The sequence below is a fragment of the Takifugu rubripes genome, chromosome 20, assembly GCF_901000725.2.
Source record: "Takifugu rubripes chromosome 20, fTakRub1.2, whole genome shotgun sequence".
Classification (NCBI taxonomy): domain Eukaryota; kingdom Metazoa; phylum Chordata; class Actinopteri; order Tetraodontiformes; family Tetraodontidae; genus Takifugu; species Takifugu rubripes.
The window spans coordinates 4,179,865-4,197,568 of NC_042304.1; the positions used below are offsets into that span (position 1 = coordinate 4,179,865).

At 48.7% G+C, this 17,704-nt stretch overlaps 2 protein-coding genes across 5 annotated transcripts; one reads left to right on the plus strand and one right to left on the minus strand.

The window, feature by feature from the left end:
* Window positions 1-686: 686 nt before the first annotated feature.
* LOC101068319 (Scm polycomb group protein like 2) lies at window positions 687-8,423 on the plus strand. Of its 4 annotated transcripts, none has more exons than XM_003973909.3 (15): window positions 687-820; window positions 3,001-3,095; window positions 3,694-3,744; window positions 3,983-4,053; window positions 4,148-4,382; window positions 4,479-4,567; window positions 4,639-4,882; window positions 5,038-5,300; window positions 5,374-5,467; window positions 5,562-5,765; window positions 5,837-5,998; window positions 6,071-6,199; window positions 6,449-6,673; window positions 6,756-6,919; window positions 7,042-8,423. In XM_003973909.3, the coding sequence occupies exons 2-15, from the start codon at window positions 3,074-3,076 to the stop codon at window positions 7,165-7,167; spliced, it is 2,079 nt and encodes a 692-aa protein (XP_003973958.1). In that variant the 5' UTR covers window positions 687-820; window positions 3,001-3,073; the 3' UTR covers window positions 7,168-8,423. The 4 variants fall into 4 exon arrangements, with proteins under 4 accessions (XP_003973958.1, XP_011612822.1, XP_011612823.1 ...); XM_011614520.2 differs by having other exon boundaries at window positions 6,452-6,673; XM_029828032.1 differs by lacking the exon at window positions 687-820 and adding an exon at window positions 839-2,907.
* A 60-nt stretch (window positions 8,424-8,483) lies between these two features.
* On the minus strand, window positions 8,484-17,490 carry rai2 (retinoic acid induced 2). The gene is made up of 2 exons (XM_011614519.2): window positions 17,226-17,490; window positions 8,484-12,259 (listed from the first exon to the last, which is right to left on the minus strand). Exon 2 carries the CDS (start codon window positions 12,183-12,185, stop codon window positions 10,599-10,601), a length of 1,587 nt encoding a protein of 528 aa, XP_011612821.2. The 5' UTR covers window positions 12,186-12,259; window positions 17,226-17,490; the 3' UTR covers window positions 8,484-10,598.
* Window positions 17,491-17,704: the final 214 nt, after the last annotated feature.

Below are 17,704 nucleotides of genomic sequence, written 5' to 3' on the forward strand. Positions count from 1 at the left end.
TTTTTAAAGACATTCTTTTGGACATTAGTCTATGTCCGGCTAATGTTTCGGTATGTTATCCCAATGCTGTTTTCCGCTGTTTTATAATTGATTATCAATTAAATCTGATCTGGGGTGTGAAACAACCCCTATAGGAAAGCTGTAGGTGGTGGAAATATCAGTATCGCATAAGAAAGGAATTGTGACTCATGCTCTGACTCATTTTGGTGAAATACATAGAAATGTTATGTTTCTTTCATATGTTTTTTAACGTATGTAACCCAGTTTTTACATTTTTTTCGCAGTTGGTTGATAGTATTAAATGCATTATTGTATTTAAATATATACGTTTTATAAAATAATATCGATACACTGGAAGCAATAATAATTACAAGTTACGATTTTTTTGTATAATACACAGTATTAATTTCGGGATTTTTTCCACCCGTTTTATTTTGTAATTCATGTGCTTCAATAAATTTGAATTTGAGTTTTCTAAAGCCGCGGTGCATGGTTAAAACTGTGCAAAGAAGTAAAAATGTAAAGATGAATCACTCGTAGTTTGGTCTAGAAACTCGAGTCACACTTCAGTATCTCAGCCTCCCATTGGACAAAACAAGTAAAACCGCGCCTGATTGGCTATTTATGGGAGTATCACGAGAGTTAATTGGCTCGTTGTTCCACACGGCCCAGCCTTTCTGGTGGGCTTGGCAGTTAGTTCTCAATATATAATTCTATCTTTGAGGTAAAATACATGCGTGTAATACACTATATTCGTGAAAAATGGCAGCTGACGATTAGAGAAAAGTGTCTGGATCCTCACTCAAAAAGGGCGATACTTGTAAGTATTCTTTAGAGTAACCGATGTAGACTGTGTGCCGGAGGTCTATGAGTCGAGTTTTGTTTTATCACCTTCGGTAAAATGGAGGAAAGTGCTGCGGGTCCAGGTCAGAGCTAACGTTAGCCAGCCTGGTTATTAGCCAGCAGCGGTGGTTAGCGAATCAAGCCATCCCGGTTGTCAACACTGGGTCCGGACTATTACCTGGAATAGCCGAACGTTACACGTCAGATGCTCTATTTGTGCGAATAATCCAGCTCGAAGTGCAACGTCATAACAAAAACTAAGTAGAGGCTGCATTAAATTTCCTTTCCCCCCTAAATGTTCCCAAACGAGGTTTAAAAAGGATTCAGGGGCGAAATGTGGCCAGCTAACAGTTTATATTGTTGTGGAACGTTATGTTAGCCCGGGTAAAAAAGAGAGACGTGGGCAGATAGAATTGCCCGATGTGGCGTCATCTCCATTGATAGTTACTGTGCACTATTATTACGCGTGCTCGTTGCCAAACACCAAATCCGTCGCTTGAAGCCGTAATGTAAGATTTATGACGCCTTAGTAGGACCCCGAAAAGCTAATTTTTACCGCGATTGTTCACGGGTTAGCTGGCGCTGCTCCTGGCAATGGTCACCTCATGTTTTTCTAAGTTTTCCCCGCTGTTCTTGCCCCGTTTCTGCCCCCGACTCCATCGCGTCATGTCGGCGATTTATCAGCCCTGAGCTGCGGGTAGGTTAAGTTTAACGGTGGGGCAGTCCCATTCCAGAAGCCCCACCATGTTACAGCCTCGGTCTCTGTGGGAGTGTCCATTACTGGAAATGTCCCATGTCCCCCTGTCCACCGAGGGGACTCCCGCTGTGTTCTTCCCGAGTCTGAAAGTGGCGGCATCATGTCCAGCACGCTCCAGTTCTGAAGCCCCCGCTTCCCTGGGCTGCTTTTGCTTTGCTTTGCTCCCTTTCCTTCGCTGTTTTTGGTTCCAGACCCACTTCCAGCCTTCAGAATCCCAACCCTGATATCCAGCAGACACTACAGCCATCAGTAATAACCTGCTCCTGCTCCACAGTGCGCCGCCTTATCTGTAATAATAAGCAAATGCTGCCAACTCTGAAGCTCCCAGCATGGTCTAGTCTAGTGTTTGTGCTTTAAATTAACGCTGCATCTTTCTTTTACTCTTCAGGAGTCATGTTTCCCAACCATATATCTGTTCCTGTCCTGCCGGGGTTTACGGATCTTGTGCAGCTGTATAATTTCTACCACACGTATCATAATTTACCATATACGACTGTTGTATAACTCTGGCTTATTGTTTGCACATCTAGTGAGGATCCGTGATAGTGTAGCAAACAGGTTATTACTGCCATCATATTAATACTGTACATACTGGTATTAGGAGTATCAGAATTAGACGCTATCATAGATAACAAGGCTTTAAATTAGGGTTCGGGGCTACAAATATTCTCACGATATTGAAGAAAGGTGCGATGCAACGTGTGTCTCGGCCTTCTCACTCAGTCGACTGTGGAATCTGTGGTTATTGTGAAACGTTTCAGAGTGATGTCTTGTTTTATTTGGATGTCCTGTAGTCCAAACAGGCTCAGCCCAACGGGAAGCTCAGCAGAATGAACACATCATGACCAACAAATACCTTACAGGCCAAGGTTTAGCACACTTGGAATGACTGACGCCATAAGTCAAAATATTTGACAGGGGGAGTTTACCGTCATTATCTTGTTGTTGTCAAACTCCTGCCGCTCTGTATCAAATTTCCACAGCTGTTTGCGTAATCTGTGTCACATTTAACAGGAAGCCAATAGACATCCTCACGCATGTATTTAGTTATTCAATTAGATTTTGGTTTTAAAGTGTGTAATTAGTTGTGTACAGAGGCAGATTACCTGGGGGAGTGTTCTCAAACCAATGGAGCAATTTCACAATGTTGTAAAAAAGCAGAAATTACATGTAAAGTAAAATACCAGTCTAAAATAGCAGGAAGTCTTGAACTGATTAGAGCTGAAAAGTTATTGCCAAACCACGTGTGCAGCATTTAAAACCAAGATTTTTGCTGTATACCATCACATACTGTTGGACACAATCCAGTAAATATCCTCCACTCTATTTTTAAGCACTTATATGTCCTGAAGGGGTGATTCTATTTAATGTTGATCTATTGGTTCTGTGGGTCCTTGCAGGTCAAATCTACACTGGCACAGAAGCACAGCCAGGTTTCTTCATTCTAAGTGACAGCACTGGTCGTCATCCACGATGGGGAAAACTCCAGTAAAAGGCAAGAACACCTTTGTGTAATTCCACGTCATTCATCTACTTCCCTTTTCCAGTCACAGCAACAGCAAATAAATGTGTTTGATTGTAGAGCTCTACTTAGATTATATGGGTTTATCTGTGGAACGCCCTATCCTGAAAATCTATTTATTACTGCTAAGAATTGGTGCTCTTCCCACACTCTTTGTAAAAATGCCCCTGTGTGTGTGTGTGTGTGTGCAGTGTGAACCAGGGCTGGATGGTGTTAACTGTGTTCATTGTTCAAGAAGTGACTGAATGCCTTCCAGAGGTCCTAATTAGATGTTTTTGTGTGATCTGTGATAAGTCTGGTCTTCAGACCTCCATAATTAGCGGCAGCTTCCAGGCTAAGACCTGTGTTCAAGTAAAACCATGCAAGATCTCTCCACAAAGATAATTATAACGTGATGAGGCGTAATTGTTGCTCAGAAGAGATCGAACGGAGGGTCTGATGTTGGCGGAGCCGTTGACTATTTGAAGTGCCATTTCAAGATTTTCTTCATGTGTTTGTGCTCTTTGTGTGGGCCTGGCTGCCAGGTTTTTCTCCTTTCAAGTATTTTACCTATTTTTATTCCAATTTGTAGATCAGAAAGATGGCAAGAAGGACAAACCTGGAAGGACGATTCCAGCCACAGGTGCAGTTTGGTGAACACTCCATCAGTTGGAGTATCGGTCTCATCTCATAATATTTGTCTTTTTGAGAGCTCCATATCACTATTTTATCCACCTACTGTCTTTCTGAAGGTCTCACATATCATGTGAGTGTTTTTAGTTTGAGAGCAACGGAATTTTCTGGGCTTGGCGATCTCTTTTGAAGATTTAATAGTTTCTACGGCGCTCGGAATGTTTCAACAGTTTCTCCTTTTCCTTCAGACGCGTTCAGCTGGGAAGATTACCTAAAGGAAACGTCGTCTATACCAGCTCCACCGAGTTGTTTTCGCCAGGTTAGCGGCGTCGACGCCTCGTGCGGCTTGTTAAAATGATAAACGAGCATTAGACGTTAAAGAACATAGTTTTTAATCCTTTCTTTCCCTACAGGCTAGAATCCCACCCTCCAATGACTTCAAGGTGGGGATGAAACTGGAGGCCCACGACCCACGAAACTCCACTTCAGTGTGCATCGCCACTGTGATGGGTCTGACCGGAGTGCGTCTGCGTCTGCGACTGGATGGAAGCGACAACAGCAATGACTTCTGGAGGCTGGTGGACTCTTCAGATATCCAGCCCATCGGAACCTGTGAGAAAAACGGAGACATGCTGCAGCCCCCGCTGGGTGAGAGAGCCGGAGGAGGCAGGATTTGGGCCCGCCGACATACTTTTGGTAAGCACAAAATGACGCCACTGTCATCGTTGTGTCTTTTTCTTGAAGGATTTCGGATGAACGCCTCCTCGTGGCCGATGTTTCTGCTGAGGACCTTAAATGGAGCAGAGATGGCGCCAGCAACCGCCTTCAAAAAGGTATGCGCTGCTTGGATACACATGTGTGATGGATTCAGGCAGCCGCACTGAAGATTCTCCCCTCTCTTCAGGAGCCCATCAGGCCGTCTCAGAACAACTTTAAGCCGGGCATGAAGCTGGAGGCCGTAGACAAGAAGAACCCATACCTCATCTGCCCCGCCACCATCGGAGAAGTGAAGGGGGATGAAGTTTTTATCATGTTTGATGGCTGGCGGGGCGCCTTTGACTACTGGTGCAAGTACGACTCCCGCGACATCTTCCCTGTGGGCTGGTGCTCTCTCACCAAGCACAGCCTCCAGCCTCCGGGAAACAGTGGTAAGTGTCGGCCGCTAGGTGGCAGCACAGGCGGGCTTAGGAAGCGTGGTGACGCTTCAACGTCTAATTACGCTATTAAAGAAACAAAAGCACATTTTCTGTCATTATATGCGTTGTGTATTCTCTTGAGTCATAATAAGTTGTTTCCCCTGTAGTTACCCTCCCGAAGCACCTGCAGATTCTCCCAGTGTCGCCGTCCAAGCCCAACAGGCGTTCCATGCAGCCGCCCTACAGACTCCCCAACCCTCTGCCCCCTCTGCCAGTCAGAAAGGGAGTCAGAGGCCGGCGGCCCAAGAGTGAGACCATCGCTCTGCTCAAAGCTGTGGCAGAGGCGGCGGCTGTGCACGGGGCGATCCCCGATAACCATCAGCTGGTCCCGAGGCCGCATAAGAAGAGAGGTCCCAAACCTGGAAGCAAGGTGAGACCCAGCAGAACAAACCCGTTTGAACCTGGATGGGTTTCTATTTTATCCTCCAAATCCCATTTTCCAGAGAAAGCCCAAGATTCTCCAAAGCCCAGCGCAGGTGCCCAGCATCCAGGTCCCTCGCGAAGGTCCTCTGGGCCACAACTCTGTGGTTTCGACAGGTTCGGACCCACACTTGCTCACCTGGCCGCACATTTTGTGTTTTGCACGATTTGAAGCCACCGTGAACCGGCGTGCTCTCTGTCCCACGTGCAGTTTGCGTATACGTGAATAAACACGGAAACTGCGGCCCCCACCTGGACAGGAAGCAGATGCAGCATCTGCCGGACCACTTTGGACCGGGCCCAGTCAACAAGGTGCTGCAGCAGGTGGTCCAGTCGTGCATAGACTCCGCGTACCAGCCTAAAATCCTGCTCAGCGCTCTGCAGACCCACTCGGGAGGAGGAGAGGCGGTCAGAGGTAGAAGCTGCGGACGCTCCGCGCTCATTGGACGAGCCTGGAAACCTAAAACCTTCTGTGTTTGGCTGCAGTGAGAACAGACGGCGGAGTGCGCGTGGTCAAGCTCCCCGCAGCCTCCAGCGCCTCCTTTGTACTCCGCTTCCTGGAGATGATGTGCCGTCACCTGCAGTGCGACAACCTTTTCAGCAGCCAGCCGTTCAGCCACTACGCCGCCTACGACAGGACCAAGTCGGGTAAGAACCCGTGTCCGTCTGCGGGGAGCCTTTTTAACACACGTCTCATTTCTCGCCTTCTCGTGTTTTTAGTGAAAGAGGAGGCGTTGGACACTCCTTCTCTGATTCGGGGCAGTAAGCGAAGTCTGTCTGGTGTGTCTCCCCCGTACGCGGCCCCTCTTTCACCTAAACATCTGCGTGCTGAAGCTCACCCTTCAGAAGGTACAGCGTTCGGCTACCCTAGCAAAATCAGAGCCACCGGCTCGCTGTGATCCAGAAACAATCAGCCCCGCGCGTTCTAAAGAGAGCAGCAGCAAAGCGGCGGTTACTGCCCTGAAAACGACAGCTAATTTTAGGGCCACGCCGGCGTTCGACGGTTCTCTCTTTAGCGGGTTGGTTCGCGGCCCAGCCGGCGCGATTCTTTTCCGAAGAGCGGCTTTTGAACGGCGGCCGCGCTCTTTCTGTTTCCAGCAGAGACGCTGCCTCATGAAGAGAACGTTCTCATGAAGGAGCAGCGCTACATGGACTCCGCCTCCAACTCCATGACCCCTCGACCCCAAACACTACGCAGCTCTTCTGAGTACCACTCTAAGGTCAACAGCCTCTACCACTCTACCGGCAGCAGCGCGCCCATTCGCCGGCTCGCCTCCAACCCCACCGAGCTCAGCGCCACGCCGCCTCACAGAAGAGTAGAAGGTCGGCTCCCGCTCTGGTGATCTGTCTGCACGTGCGCCGCTGCCCTGTGTGTTGACCTTATGCGTGTGTGCTGCTCCGTTAGCCGCCAGCTCGACCACGGGCCCCGAGTCTCTTGTGTCGGAGCGAGACGGTGCACAGCTGCCCGGTAAGAACCCTTCCTCCTGGTCCATTGATGAGGTGATGCAGTTTGTGCGAGACGCCGACCCCACCGCGTTAGCGCCACACGCCGAGCTGTTCAGGAAACACGTGAGTCCTCTAAAAAGCCGGGATCGGCTCTTCGTTTTGGCTCCTGCTCCTCTTTCACCTTTCTTTCTCCTCCGCTCTTCGCAGCAGTTTGACACGACGCGTCTCGTTCTTTGTCTCTGCAGGAGATCGATGGAAAAGCTCTGATGCTCCTGCGCAGCGACATGATTATGAAATATATGGGTCTGAAACTGGGGCCCGCACTGAAGCTGTGCCATCACATCGAGAGGCTGAAGCAAGGCAAACTCTAAGAGGAGCCCGTCCCTCCCCCAGACCCCGAGCAATAAGCCCCAGAGGAATACGCGCGCGCACGCTGACTCGCGCCGCGCAGGGGCGACGCTACTCGCCACGCGTTGCTGACGCATTACCTCATCCCCCTCGAAACGCTGTTCAAGTCTGACCGTCATCGTTTGACTGAAATCCCAAAGGAAAAGAACCGCTGTACTTTACATAGCACACGTGGACACCTTTCTTTTTTAAAACGGAGATGAAAACTTTGATCCTGGATTCGGATCCCCAAAGATGGAGAATGTTTCTTCTTGTATACTGTTTTTATCAACGGCGGCTATAGAGTTGCTATAGCGACGAAGCGAAAACCCACCTGACGTTCTTCCCTCGACTCTTCAAGAGAATTCGGACTCTCCGCTGTTCACACGTATGCCTGAAGCATGCGTACGTCTGCCTGCCCCAAAAAGGCTCCTGTCACTGCATTCCATCACACACACACACACACACACACACGTAAACAACAGTAGAGACCCTTTTGTACTCTGAGACTGCTGAATCGACCTCACTGTTTTTAAAACAGCCTCCTCGTGCGTTGGCCCGACACTGAATCATGCTGAAGTTCCGGCTCAAACATTTCAGATTAGAGAACACGGATCAGATCTCTCTAAGGGCTGCCTTTTTTATTTTTTTTCCTCTCTTTTTTTGATGGAACAGTTAGAATCCCGCCACCCGCGACCTCAGTGTTGTCATTTTTATGTCATATTTCCAGTCACTGTTAGCAATGAGAACAGATGTGTACAGTTTTATGGGTTTAACCATGACTATCGGCAACAGAATGTACATTTTGTAGAAACGTATTATTTTAATGAAAACATATTTGTTCATTAGAAATGTGAAGACCATGCGGAGGGGGGGTGGGCATAGTGGACTCCACTCTCCTTCCACATGATGCATTTAGTCGAGATACTCCTGTTAATAGACTCTGCCTTGCTTTACCTACGACATTTCTCAGGTTTACGTGGTCTTTGTTAGTACAAGCTTTTGTAGCATCCCGTTTATAATAATACTTTACCGATATTTCTCTTCCTTGATTTAAAACTTGTGCCATACGATATTCTACACAGGATCAAAGTACTGTTTTTCCCCCTCTCGCATCTTTTTAAGTACTTGAAAACTATTTGTTGTTACGTGTCCAGTATGTCACACCAGATAAACTATGTGTTTATGATGTTGTGTATATATATTTTTTGTTATTTTATAAAGCTACCAAAACCAACTGCACATTTGACTGGAGTTCTCTCGATTATGGGATGTTTGAAGCACAAACCCTCCTTGGTTCCACAGGAAGTACAAATTTAATGGTGCGATAACTTTAAACAACCCCAAAACAAAGACAGTTTTTAGAAAAGTGCGATCTCTCACTCAGACATGTATTCAGAGCTGGACGGTTCTGTTTTCCACCCTCAAACACGTTACTGACACCTTCCAGGAACTCAAATCCATTAAAGGTGGACACGTGTCCTGGTAGTCACGCAGTCTCACGTCCAGCATCTGTACAGAAGTATAAATAGAGGCTGCACAAATAAATTAGAGAGACATTTTGTCCAAGCAAAGACTATGAACAGACTTTAGGCCCAAGTGCCTTAATAAACCGTAGGGTTAGGTAGGAAAAAAAAAAGGGGGGGGCGGTGTCTGGATTTATAACTTCCTCCAGTCCGTCTCTTAACACTTGTACTCACAGATTTAATAAATGCAATAGATCACAAGTGTTCTCCCAAAGTGGTACATTTTAGTTACACCCTGTATTGTTCCCAACTAAACTATGACAGTGCGCTCAGACGGATAAATAAACACACACAACACTCACATTTACAACTGGGATCATAATTATGGGACAGAAATATAAGACGAGCTCCACGAACACAACAGAAAGCAGCAATGATCAGGGTCCAAGCAGAGACTTCGGGAAATGTCTTTTCCACAAGAGTTTGATCAGTTTAAAACAAAAATTCTAAATTGACCTGAAATCTCCATTAAATTAGTTGCAGGTGAGCCATCGGCGGCGCACCAGGTTCCAGTCCACTGCAGATTTGTCTGTAATCCTTAAAAAACTCCAGGAATTCAGTGACGGAGAGCCAAACTGTCCCTTTAAATTCAGCCTGTTTTGACCCCTCTGTGTTGACCGCATGTGGGGGGGGGGGGGTCCCTCTGTTTTTTTTTAATTAAAAACAGCAGTTCAAACACCGGTGAGCTGCACTGACTACGGAATGATTATCTCCACATAAAAGTGAGGTTAGGGAAAGCAGAACAATGCCATTTGGATCCTAAGCTATTCGCTAATATATCAACGTCCGGGCTGAAGACAGTCCAGCTGTTTGGAGGTGAACGCCTGAGGGAATTTCTGCTAGTTTTATGTCTGTTCAATCCCGTTCCCTTTTGCACCGTCAGCATATCGTGAGATAAACGTGGGGGGGGCGGCTCCCTGGCCAGGTTCTGTTGCTGGCTCAGTAGCTCCAGCCGATCTGCCGAGATTATTGAAGGCAGCTGCCGGGGATCCTTTGACGACTCCATGCTTGGACCCTTAATGACACTAAATCACTTAGAATTCAAATTTTACACAGACAGGTTTAATAAATAGAGGGGGGGGTCTCACTGATACTACCTCTACAGGCTACCAACACACTTAATTAACGTACACACAGTATTTGCTCTGCTGAGGGAAACAGGCGTGCTGCTCCTGCACCATTCTCCACAAGCATTTTTCACATATTTCGACGGGGCTGTGTTTAAATTTGACTGCAATTAGAAGCCGAAAGAGACTTTACTGTCAGGACAGATGTCAGCATCTATTATGATGACACCCTGGCTCTGACCTTGCCAGCTCATTATTAGCATGTCGTGCTAATCCCCGTCAGGCCCTCCGCTGCACTGTAGGAATTTGTGACGACAGGACCCGATTTAACGCTTGCTCGGGTCTTCCGTCCATGTACCGCTGAAAGGAGCTCCACCGGATCGGGATCTTCAGTGCACTTCGAAGTAAAAAAAAACCCAACCCAAAACAACACAACAGCATGGAAACAAACCGGGATGCCAAATGGAAAAATGGAAACAATTCTAAAGTCAGAAACTTTGGGCCTTCATGGCCTTCGTCCTCCAACAGCCAGGAGAGCCAGTGAAGCTGCCGTACGTACAAACATGTCTGCTTCACCAAAACACTGCAGAGTACAATCAAAGGATTCAAGGTCGGCCAATGGAAAGCATTTCTAGAAAACTGCTGGACGCCGCTTCATCCAACATTTGGAGTCAAACTCCAGAACTCTGATTGAACATTTAAGCGCGTGATTACAGAAGGTCCCACATGTGTTTTATGTTAAATGCTCTGAAGTGTTTCCGGAGAACCGGCCAACCAATAACCACCCTCCTCCTCCTCCTCCTCCTCCTCCTCCGAACACCTTCACTTCCTGGGCAGCAGCGCCGCCAGTCTCTGCTTCTTCACGGGCAGAAAATGGATCTCCTGCGAGCTGATGTTCTTCAGTTTGATGGCTCTGCTCTTGGGGACCTTTTTAAGCACGTGGTTGGGGTTGCTCTGGTCGCTGTGGGACGCAGACGGCGCTCCGTAGAGCTGCTGAAGAGAGGACCCCTGCCCGCCGTCCCGTTTGATGGAGAAGTTCTTGGTGGAGACGCCCGAGATGCCCTTGATCTTTCCGCAGAGTATGGCGGGGATACCGTCCTTCACCGAGACGATGACCTTGGCCGTCTGCGAGGTGCTGACTATCTCCAGGTTTCCGGTTCCGCCGAGAGACGTCTCCTGGCTCCGGGAAGCGGACCCACCGGCGCTGCCGTCGACCACCCACTTGTGTTTTCGACTGAACTCCAGCGATGCCAGACTTCCCAGAACTTTGGAATCCAAACTCTGAGTGCATTCAACCCCCAGAGATAAAGGAGCTGCACCAGTGTTTTGACCAGAAGGGAAAGCTACATGTTTCTTTACACCAGGCACAGACAAGTCAAGGACATTGTCCTGCTGCGGACTGGGGTATTCCTGTTTTAGTTCCATTGGACAACCTCGGACGGACAGGTCCAGAGCCTGACCTTCGTCCGGGTTGAGTGAGGACGGGCTGACACTTTGTGGCTGGAACGATGGCAACATGGGAGGAGAGGTAGACGTCTGAGTGCTTTTACTCACAGTGCAAACTGGTTTGGTCATAATCCCCTTTGTGTCCTCTGGCTGCGGGACAGGGACGGGAATGGGCAGTGGAACCGGTAGAGGCACTGGTAGAGGGATGATGACCGGGTAGGGAACCAGAAGAGTGGCGGGGGGTACTAACGGGGCCAGAGGGGAGGCGTAGGGGGGCGTGAGGGGAGGAAGAGGGAAGAAGGAAGAGCCTGGGGACGGACAGGCCGACGCTCCTGCCTGGGAAGGGAAGAGGTCTTGCATGATGGCGGCAAAAGCAGGGTTCTGCAGGAGGGAGAGGAGACTGGCGTCCTGCGTCTGGCCCGCCGACTTTGGATCAGCTGCTGGAGGTAAACCAAAGGCCAAAGGATTCTGGCACAGAACGTTGTTCTGGAGGGGCAGCGGAGGGCAGGGAGGCGGTGGAGGAATGACCGAAGGACTCATGTGCTGGATGACCTGCTGGTCCAGGACCAGAGGAAGTGAGACCGGGCTTTGGCTGGTTATCAGGTACGGCGCCGCTCCCATCTGGCTGAGCTGGGGTCCAGCGGCTCCGCTCATCTGGAGGTGGATGGGCAGCATCAGCGGGCTCTCTCCCAGGCACACGGGATGCAGCACCGTCGTGGCCACCTTAAGAGCCACGGCCCCCGGGGACTCGGCGGTGTGACCCACCCCCGAGGGCGCGGGGGGCTCGGCCAGGGTGGACAGGCTGCCTTTGCTCAGTCCTGCCGCTCCGCTGGTGTCGGCAGAACCGGCCCGACTGATTCCGCCCTCCGCTTTACTGGGAGTTTCCCCTCCCCCCTCATCCGTGCCGTGCGCATCGGTCTGGGACTGCGTCGATGCTGCAGACACAACATCACGACCTTCCATAGTTTAGTTCGACGAGCCAACACAAAGCATCAAGCGCTACTCACAAGTGTCACCCCTCATTCTTCTGGGCAGACCTGCAACACAGGAAGCACAGCGTTTAAATCCCAGTGGCCAGGACAGTCTGTTTACCCTTCCACACTAGCCCCTTCAAAAATACACTACACTTCCCAGAATGCAACCTGCCTGCCTGTTCCACCACATATACAAAGGGAACAACTTGAGTTTATTAAACAGGTTGTTTTTATGGGGGGGACACACACATTTGTATTTATATATATTTGAATTTGACTTTAAAGCACTGAATATGACATCCTCATCATGGAATCAGACGCGCAGCAGATTACTGGAGGTTCTCAGCCGATCCCCCTGCAGAGCCGGCGTTTAGGAGGCCTCGCATGTCCTCGTGCGTCTGCCAAATATTCCCAATAAAGTCAGAATAAAAGGATTTTACAGTTGCTCAAGCGGCATCACCAGTAACCAATTTACAGCAAAGCCACGTAATAACACACAGGAAATTGAAGTTCCAGGCCGTGACTGAGGCCGTCTGCTGCTTGTCCCACAGCCGTTCATCCAGCTGTTACTCCAATCAGAACCTCAGAGGTAAACAGACGGACGGACGGACGGACGGAGCGCAGCAGAATAGACCCGTCCTACCCAGAACAGGAGAATACACACCAATAACGATAAAAGTGTCCGAGGCCATCTGAAGAGGGAGAAGATTACATGGAACATGTGGAATGAATCCGTGTCAATAAATCTACTGAAATCAAAGGGAATTTGAAGGAGAGAAAAAAAAAAGCCCCCGAATCAAAGCCATACATGAAAGCACGCGTTCAAACATTTCGTCTCCGTGGGAAAAAATGTCTTTTTTAAATTCCTATTGAAAAGCAACTGGTTTCAGTTACAGATTCTGATGTTTTCCTGATTACAGCTTTATGTTAAGGGCTTTCCATTTCCCACTCCACCCCCCCCCCCCCCTTCTGAGCGGAGAGGGTTCTGCCTGGGGTAAAAAGCCATATGCAGATAAATGGGCCCATAACTCCAGAATCTACGGGGGGGGGCTTTAGATGAGTTTTGCCGTCTGCTCAGATCACCGATCTCGCCCCAGCTCAGTGCTGGTTTGAGTATAAGCTGCGTCAGCGCCGTGCGGCTACACGACCCCGCCGCCCAACACGTGTCCCACATGCAGGCTGTCGGCCCCCATCACGCTGCGGTGAAGAATCCCTCGGCTGCCAGGAGACACAATGTGTCCGATGTCAGCACGGTCAATTATTCATGATGGCAGCGGTGAGGATGCCTTCAGGTCCCGTAAAGGCCGCCGCTTCAATCCAACCTGCGGTGCTACAGCGGGACAAGACTGAATGTTGAGGAATTAAACACTCCAGTTCTCCAGAAGGGTGCCTTTTTGCCTCAGTTGCCTCCATGTGGTGTTGGGTTGCTTCAGCGGGGAGATGACCCCCCCCCCCAGGCTGGGCTAATATTGTTCTACAGCATAGATGAGACGGGGTAATACGGCCGTGATGGATTAGGCAGCAGATTCTAGAGACGGGGAGCCAATAACTGTGTGTTTTACACAGGGGAGAGGCCTGGGAAGCGCGAGCACCTCGGGAACACGGAGATACGCTGGAAGCCACGTGCAATAAAAACACAATAAAGCTCAATCAAGTCAGCGGCGAGGAGTGCGGGTCACTCACGCCTCTGCTTCTAGGGCCAGTTTGGAGACCATTCCTGCTTGTTTGTGTCTGTGAGTGAGAAAACTCATCTAGCGTGCAGAGAAAACCCTCGTGGGCTCAGAGAAAAGACGCAGACTACACACAGAGAGGCCCCGGGAGGAATACTACCACTCTACCACTGCACCGCCTTATTTGCCCCTTATGTGCAAGATCTCCCAGACTTGACCTCAAAGACTCTGCATCTCACATGATCATCTCACCCTAGAAAGGGGGGTGGGGCCTTTGTGGTGCGGTCTGTGAAGTAGGCAGTACACTACCGGGGCAGGCAGTTTAGGCCTCCAGACTGGATGGGTGTGTGTTTATCTCTCATGTGTATTATTTATTTAGGGCCAATAGAGCGTAATACGGCGAACGCTGATGCTGCAGTTGTTAACGGGCCGGCTCAGCCTGAGAAATGCTCCCCGCATCACCACAGCCACCATCAGGCTACTCCAGGCTCCATCCCGCCCCCTGACCACGATCGTCTCACACGCCTGAATGTCAGAATGTGATTGGCTGCTTTGATACTGGCATCATTTATACCCAACAGAAGGCTGTCACGCCAACACTGGTGAAAACTGGTGAACGGTTGTTCCATGGGAACATTGTTCCATTTTAACATGTTCGGAAATACAAATACTTTTTTTTTTAAATGAAAAAAAAAAAAAACCAATGAAAAAAGAAGGAGAGTATCACAGACTCACTTGCATTCCATGAGACATTTCCTGCTCGATCGTGCAGTCAGAAGGTCTGGGACACACTAATGCCTCACACACCCTTCTGAAAGAGTCTTTCTTGTTTCAGGATAATAAATGCAATTTAAAATCTCCGCCTTTAATCCAGCTGTCAGGATAAATTAGCCTCCTGGGTTCAACATCTATGTGAACCAACGACCTCGGTCTCTGTGTGCCTTCGGGTCAGCTGACCCGAAGCAGCGCCGAGGCCGCCGTGCGCCGCTCCGCTCCTGCGAACGCAGCAGTTCGCGGCCCGACGCTCTTGACATCACGTCTGCAGACGAGTCACAGAAAAAGGAAGTTTACGCAGCGGTGTCTCCAGCGAGCCAAAGTACACAGAGGACACGCTCGCCTTGGCTTTTATTCCCGTCAACTTTATCTGGCTCTGTGACTTTGCTTTGTCTCTGTGTTATCACAGCGGAGGAAGGTCGCAGAAACAGGTCACATGAGCGCCGCTAAAGCAAATAAAACCGCACTTTGATGGCTGTCGACCCGCCAAAAATAGGCTGAATCTTCAGCCACAAAAATGCCTCTTTGACCATCTGGGAAACCATACCATCTTTCCACTATTCCTCCCAGTTTAAACCCATTAATCTGTCCAGATCCTGCATTTAAGAGCGCTGGTCCCGTTCCAGCACAGAGATGGCGTTTGTAGGTTCAACATGAGCTGAGGTAGGAAACTTCTCCCAGAGTCAAACTTGCAACTCTGCCATTGAATGAATACAGTCAGTGTTTCTCCCTCCGACTGATAAGTAAACACAATAATACATCTGTAAGAGGTTTGTGTTCATCGGGCAGTAACAGCTAATTGAGTAAATAGGCAAGAAGAGCCCTAACGGAGAGCCAAATGACCCCCCCCCGCCCGTCCCTGTAATGATTTCCACATTTCCTATTTTCTCTCCTTGCCTCATTGATGGAACGTCTGCTCCGCTGAGTCAACAGCAGGGAGAAAAACAACTTTAGCAACTTCTGCAGCAGTAAAACAGGATCCAGACACCTCCCAACACGTCAGCGCTTTCTTCCCAGTTGAAGAATACCCCCCCCCCCCCTCCCCCCCATTGGTGCTGGTTCAAAGGAAACAAACATGGGGGGTATAGATGGAGCAAGGCTGCTGATCTGAAGGTCATCGGCCTCAACGCCCCTCTGCTCCAATAGCCAATTACATCTCATTAGTGTGACACATGGCGCCTCATTTACAAGCTGCATCCTCGGTCTGATGTCAGTTCAGCTGGTCCAGCTGATTTCCTCAATCCCCCAGCAAGTCCAACCTGATGAATTATTTAACATCTCTAATTAAGGCAGCGGATTCAGTCCTCATGTTGTTTATGGAACACCGACTAGTATTTATTATATAATTGAGTCTTACTCTATTAGTCATTAAAGAGCACGATATGTTGCACTCTTTTGCATAAAGGTTTTCTTAACAGGAGCCAGTGAATATAAGACATTAATCTATTTCCCCTCCAAATAAAATGAAACACATCACAAATTGAGGATATTCTTTCTGCCAGTTTAAAAAATCCAGACACACTGCAAATAAAGTGTAAAGTTATATCATACGAAATACCTAATTATTCTGGGTTTAAATATCTTGCAAATGGACAAGAGGTGAGGTGCTAAAGGTGCCAAGTATCGTGCTTTTTACCACAGTGAAGTGAAAAATTCCTTGGCACTTAGCAAACTCGGAATGTCGGCATCTAAAAGTTCCTGGGATAAACGTTCCGCGCCACAATTAAAGTATATCAAAATACTGTTAAACATCTAGTTTCAAGTTTAAAATGAACTGCAACCTTAAAGACAACAAGGTTAACGAAGGAGAGGAGAGGAATTACTGCAGCCTACCAGCAGAGGGCGATGATACCGGCGCTGTCCTGTATAATATTCCCAGTCGACTCTCACTTAAAAACACAGCTTTAATTTCTTCTTCAATAGCTGAACACTCACCTACACTAAAATAAAAAAATACACGCACACATACAAATCTGTTGTCTCCTCACATATCAACCTGTTATTACGCGTGGGGCTTAATAAAGAAGGTTTTAGAGCCCCTTTTTTGCTGGCTGCTGACATTTCTATTAGAGAGCGGAGCTCTGTGGCAGGCTGCTCCGCTCATTGTGAGCCCGGCCACAGATGGCTCCGCTCCGCTCCGCAGCGCCGCTCCGCCATGAAAGACCCGAGCGTCTGCCCCATCACACGGCCCCGACATGACGGCCGCCACACGATTCGGGGAGGTTTAATGTATGGAGGTTTAATGTAAACGTCGCCTTCTAAAGTTCACTGACGTATATTTAACCCCCCCCCCCCCCCACCACCACCCCAGCTCGCGCTGACGGTGTCTCGCGACACGGGGCTAGCTGCGCAAACCGCTGCTGAAATTGGTCGAAAATCTTTAACGCAATTTAAAATGCGGACACCTTAGCTACGCATTTCCACCCCGATATTGCTTCTTTAACTGGGTCAAATCAGGGTTAAAGGCGTTAAAAGCGACGCAGAAACGGAGGAAAGAGGGGAAAAACGCGTTTCATCTGCTCCAGCACAGTCTATTTCTGCTATTAAATGCCATTTTCCATCAAAAGACACCGATGTTTACTCACCTGCGAGGCACCACAGACATTAGCGGCTCCTCTCACGCACCGAACCCGGTGAAATAGCAGCCGCGAAGCTGTGAAAACCTGCTAAATCAGAAGATAAGGCTCCTATTTATCTCTTTATTGCGGTCCCGTCGTCGCGACTCCGGAGCGAAGCTGCGCACGCAGCAGCGGCGGGTCCTCCCTCCGCCTCGGCAGCCGCGGATAAAAGAGAAAAACGCAATAAAAACCGCAATAATCACGAAGCGCACGCACACGCAAGGAGAAATCTGCAACAAAGCTGTAAATCAAATGTTTGGAGCCGCGTCGTGTTGGGATTCGTAGTCTGGATGTCCGCTTTGTTTCCAGAAAACAAATGAATAATGACGGGCTAAATAAATTAACATATATTTCACTAGAAAGTCTGGAATGTATTTATCTCAGATTTGCTCTCTCATAAATGTCACAGGGGTTTGATTTGTTGAAAGGAAAGTAACACAAATGAT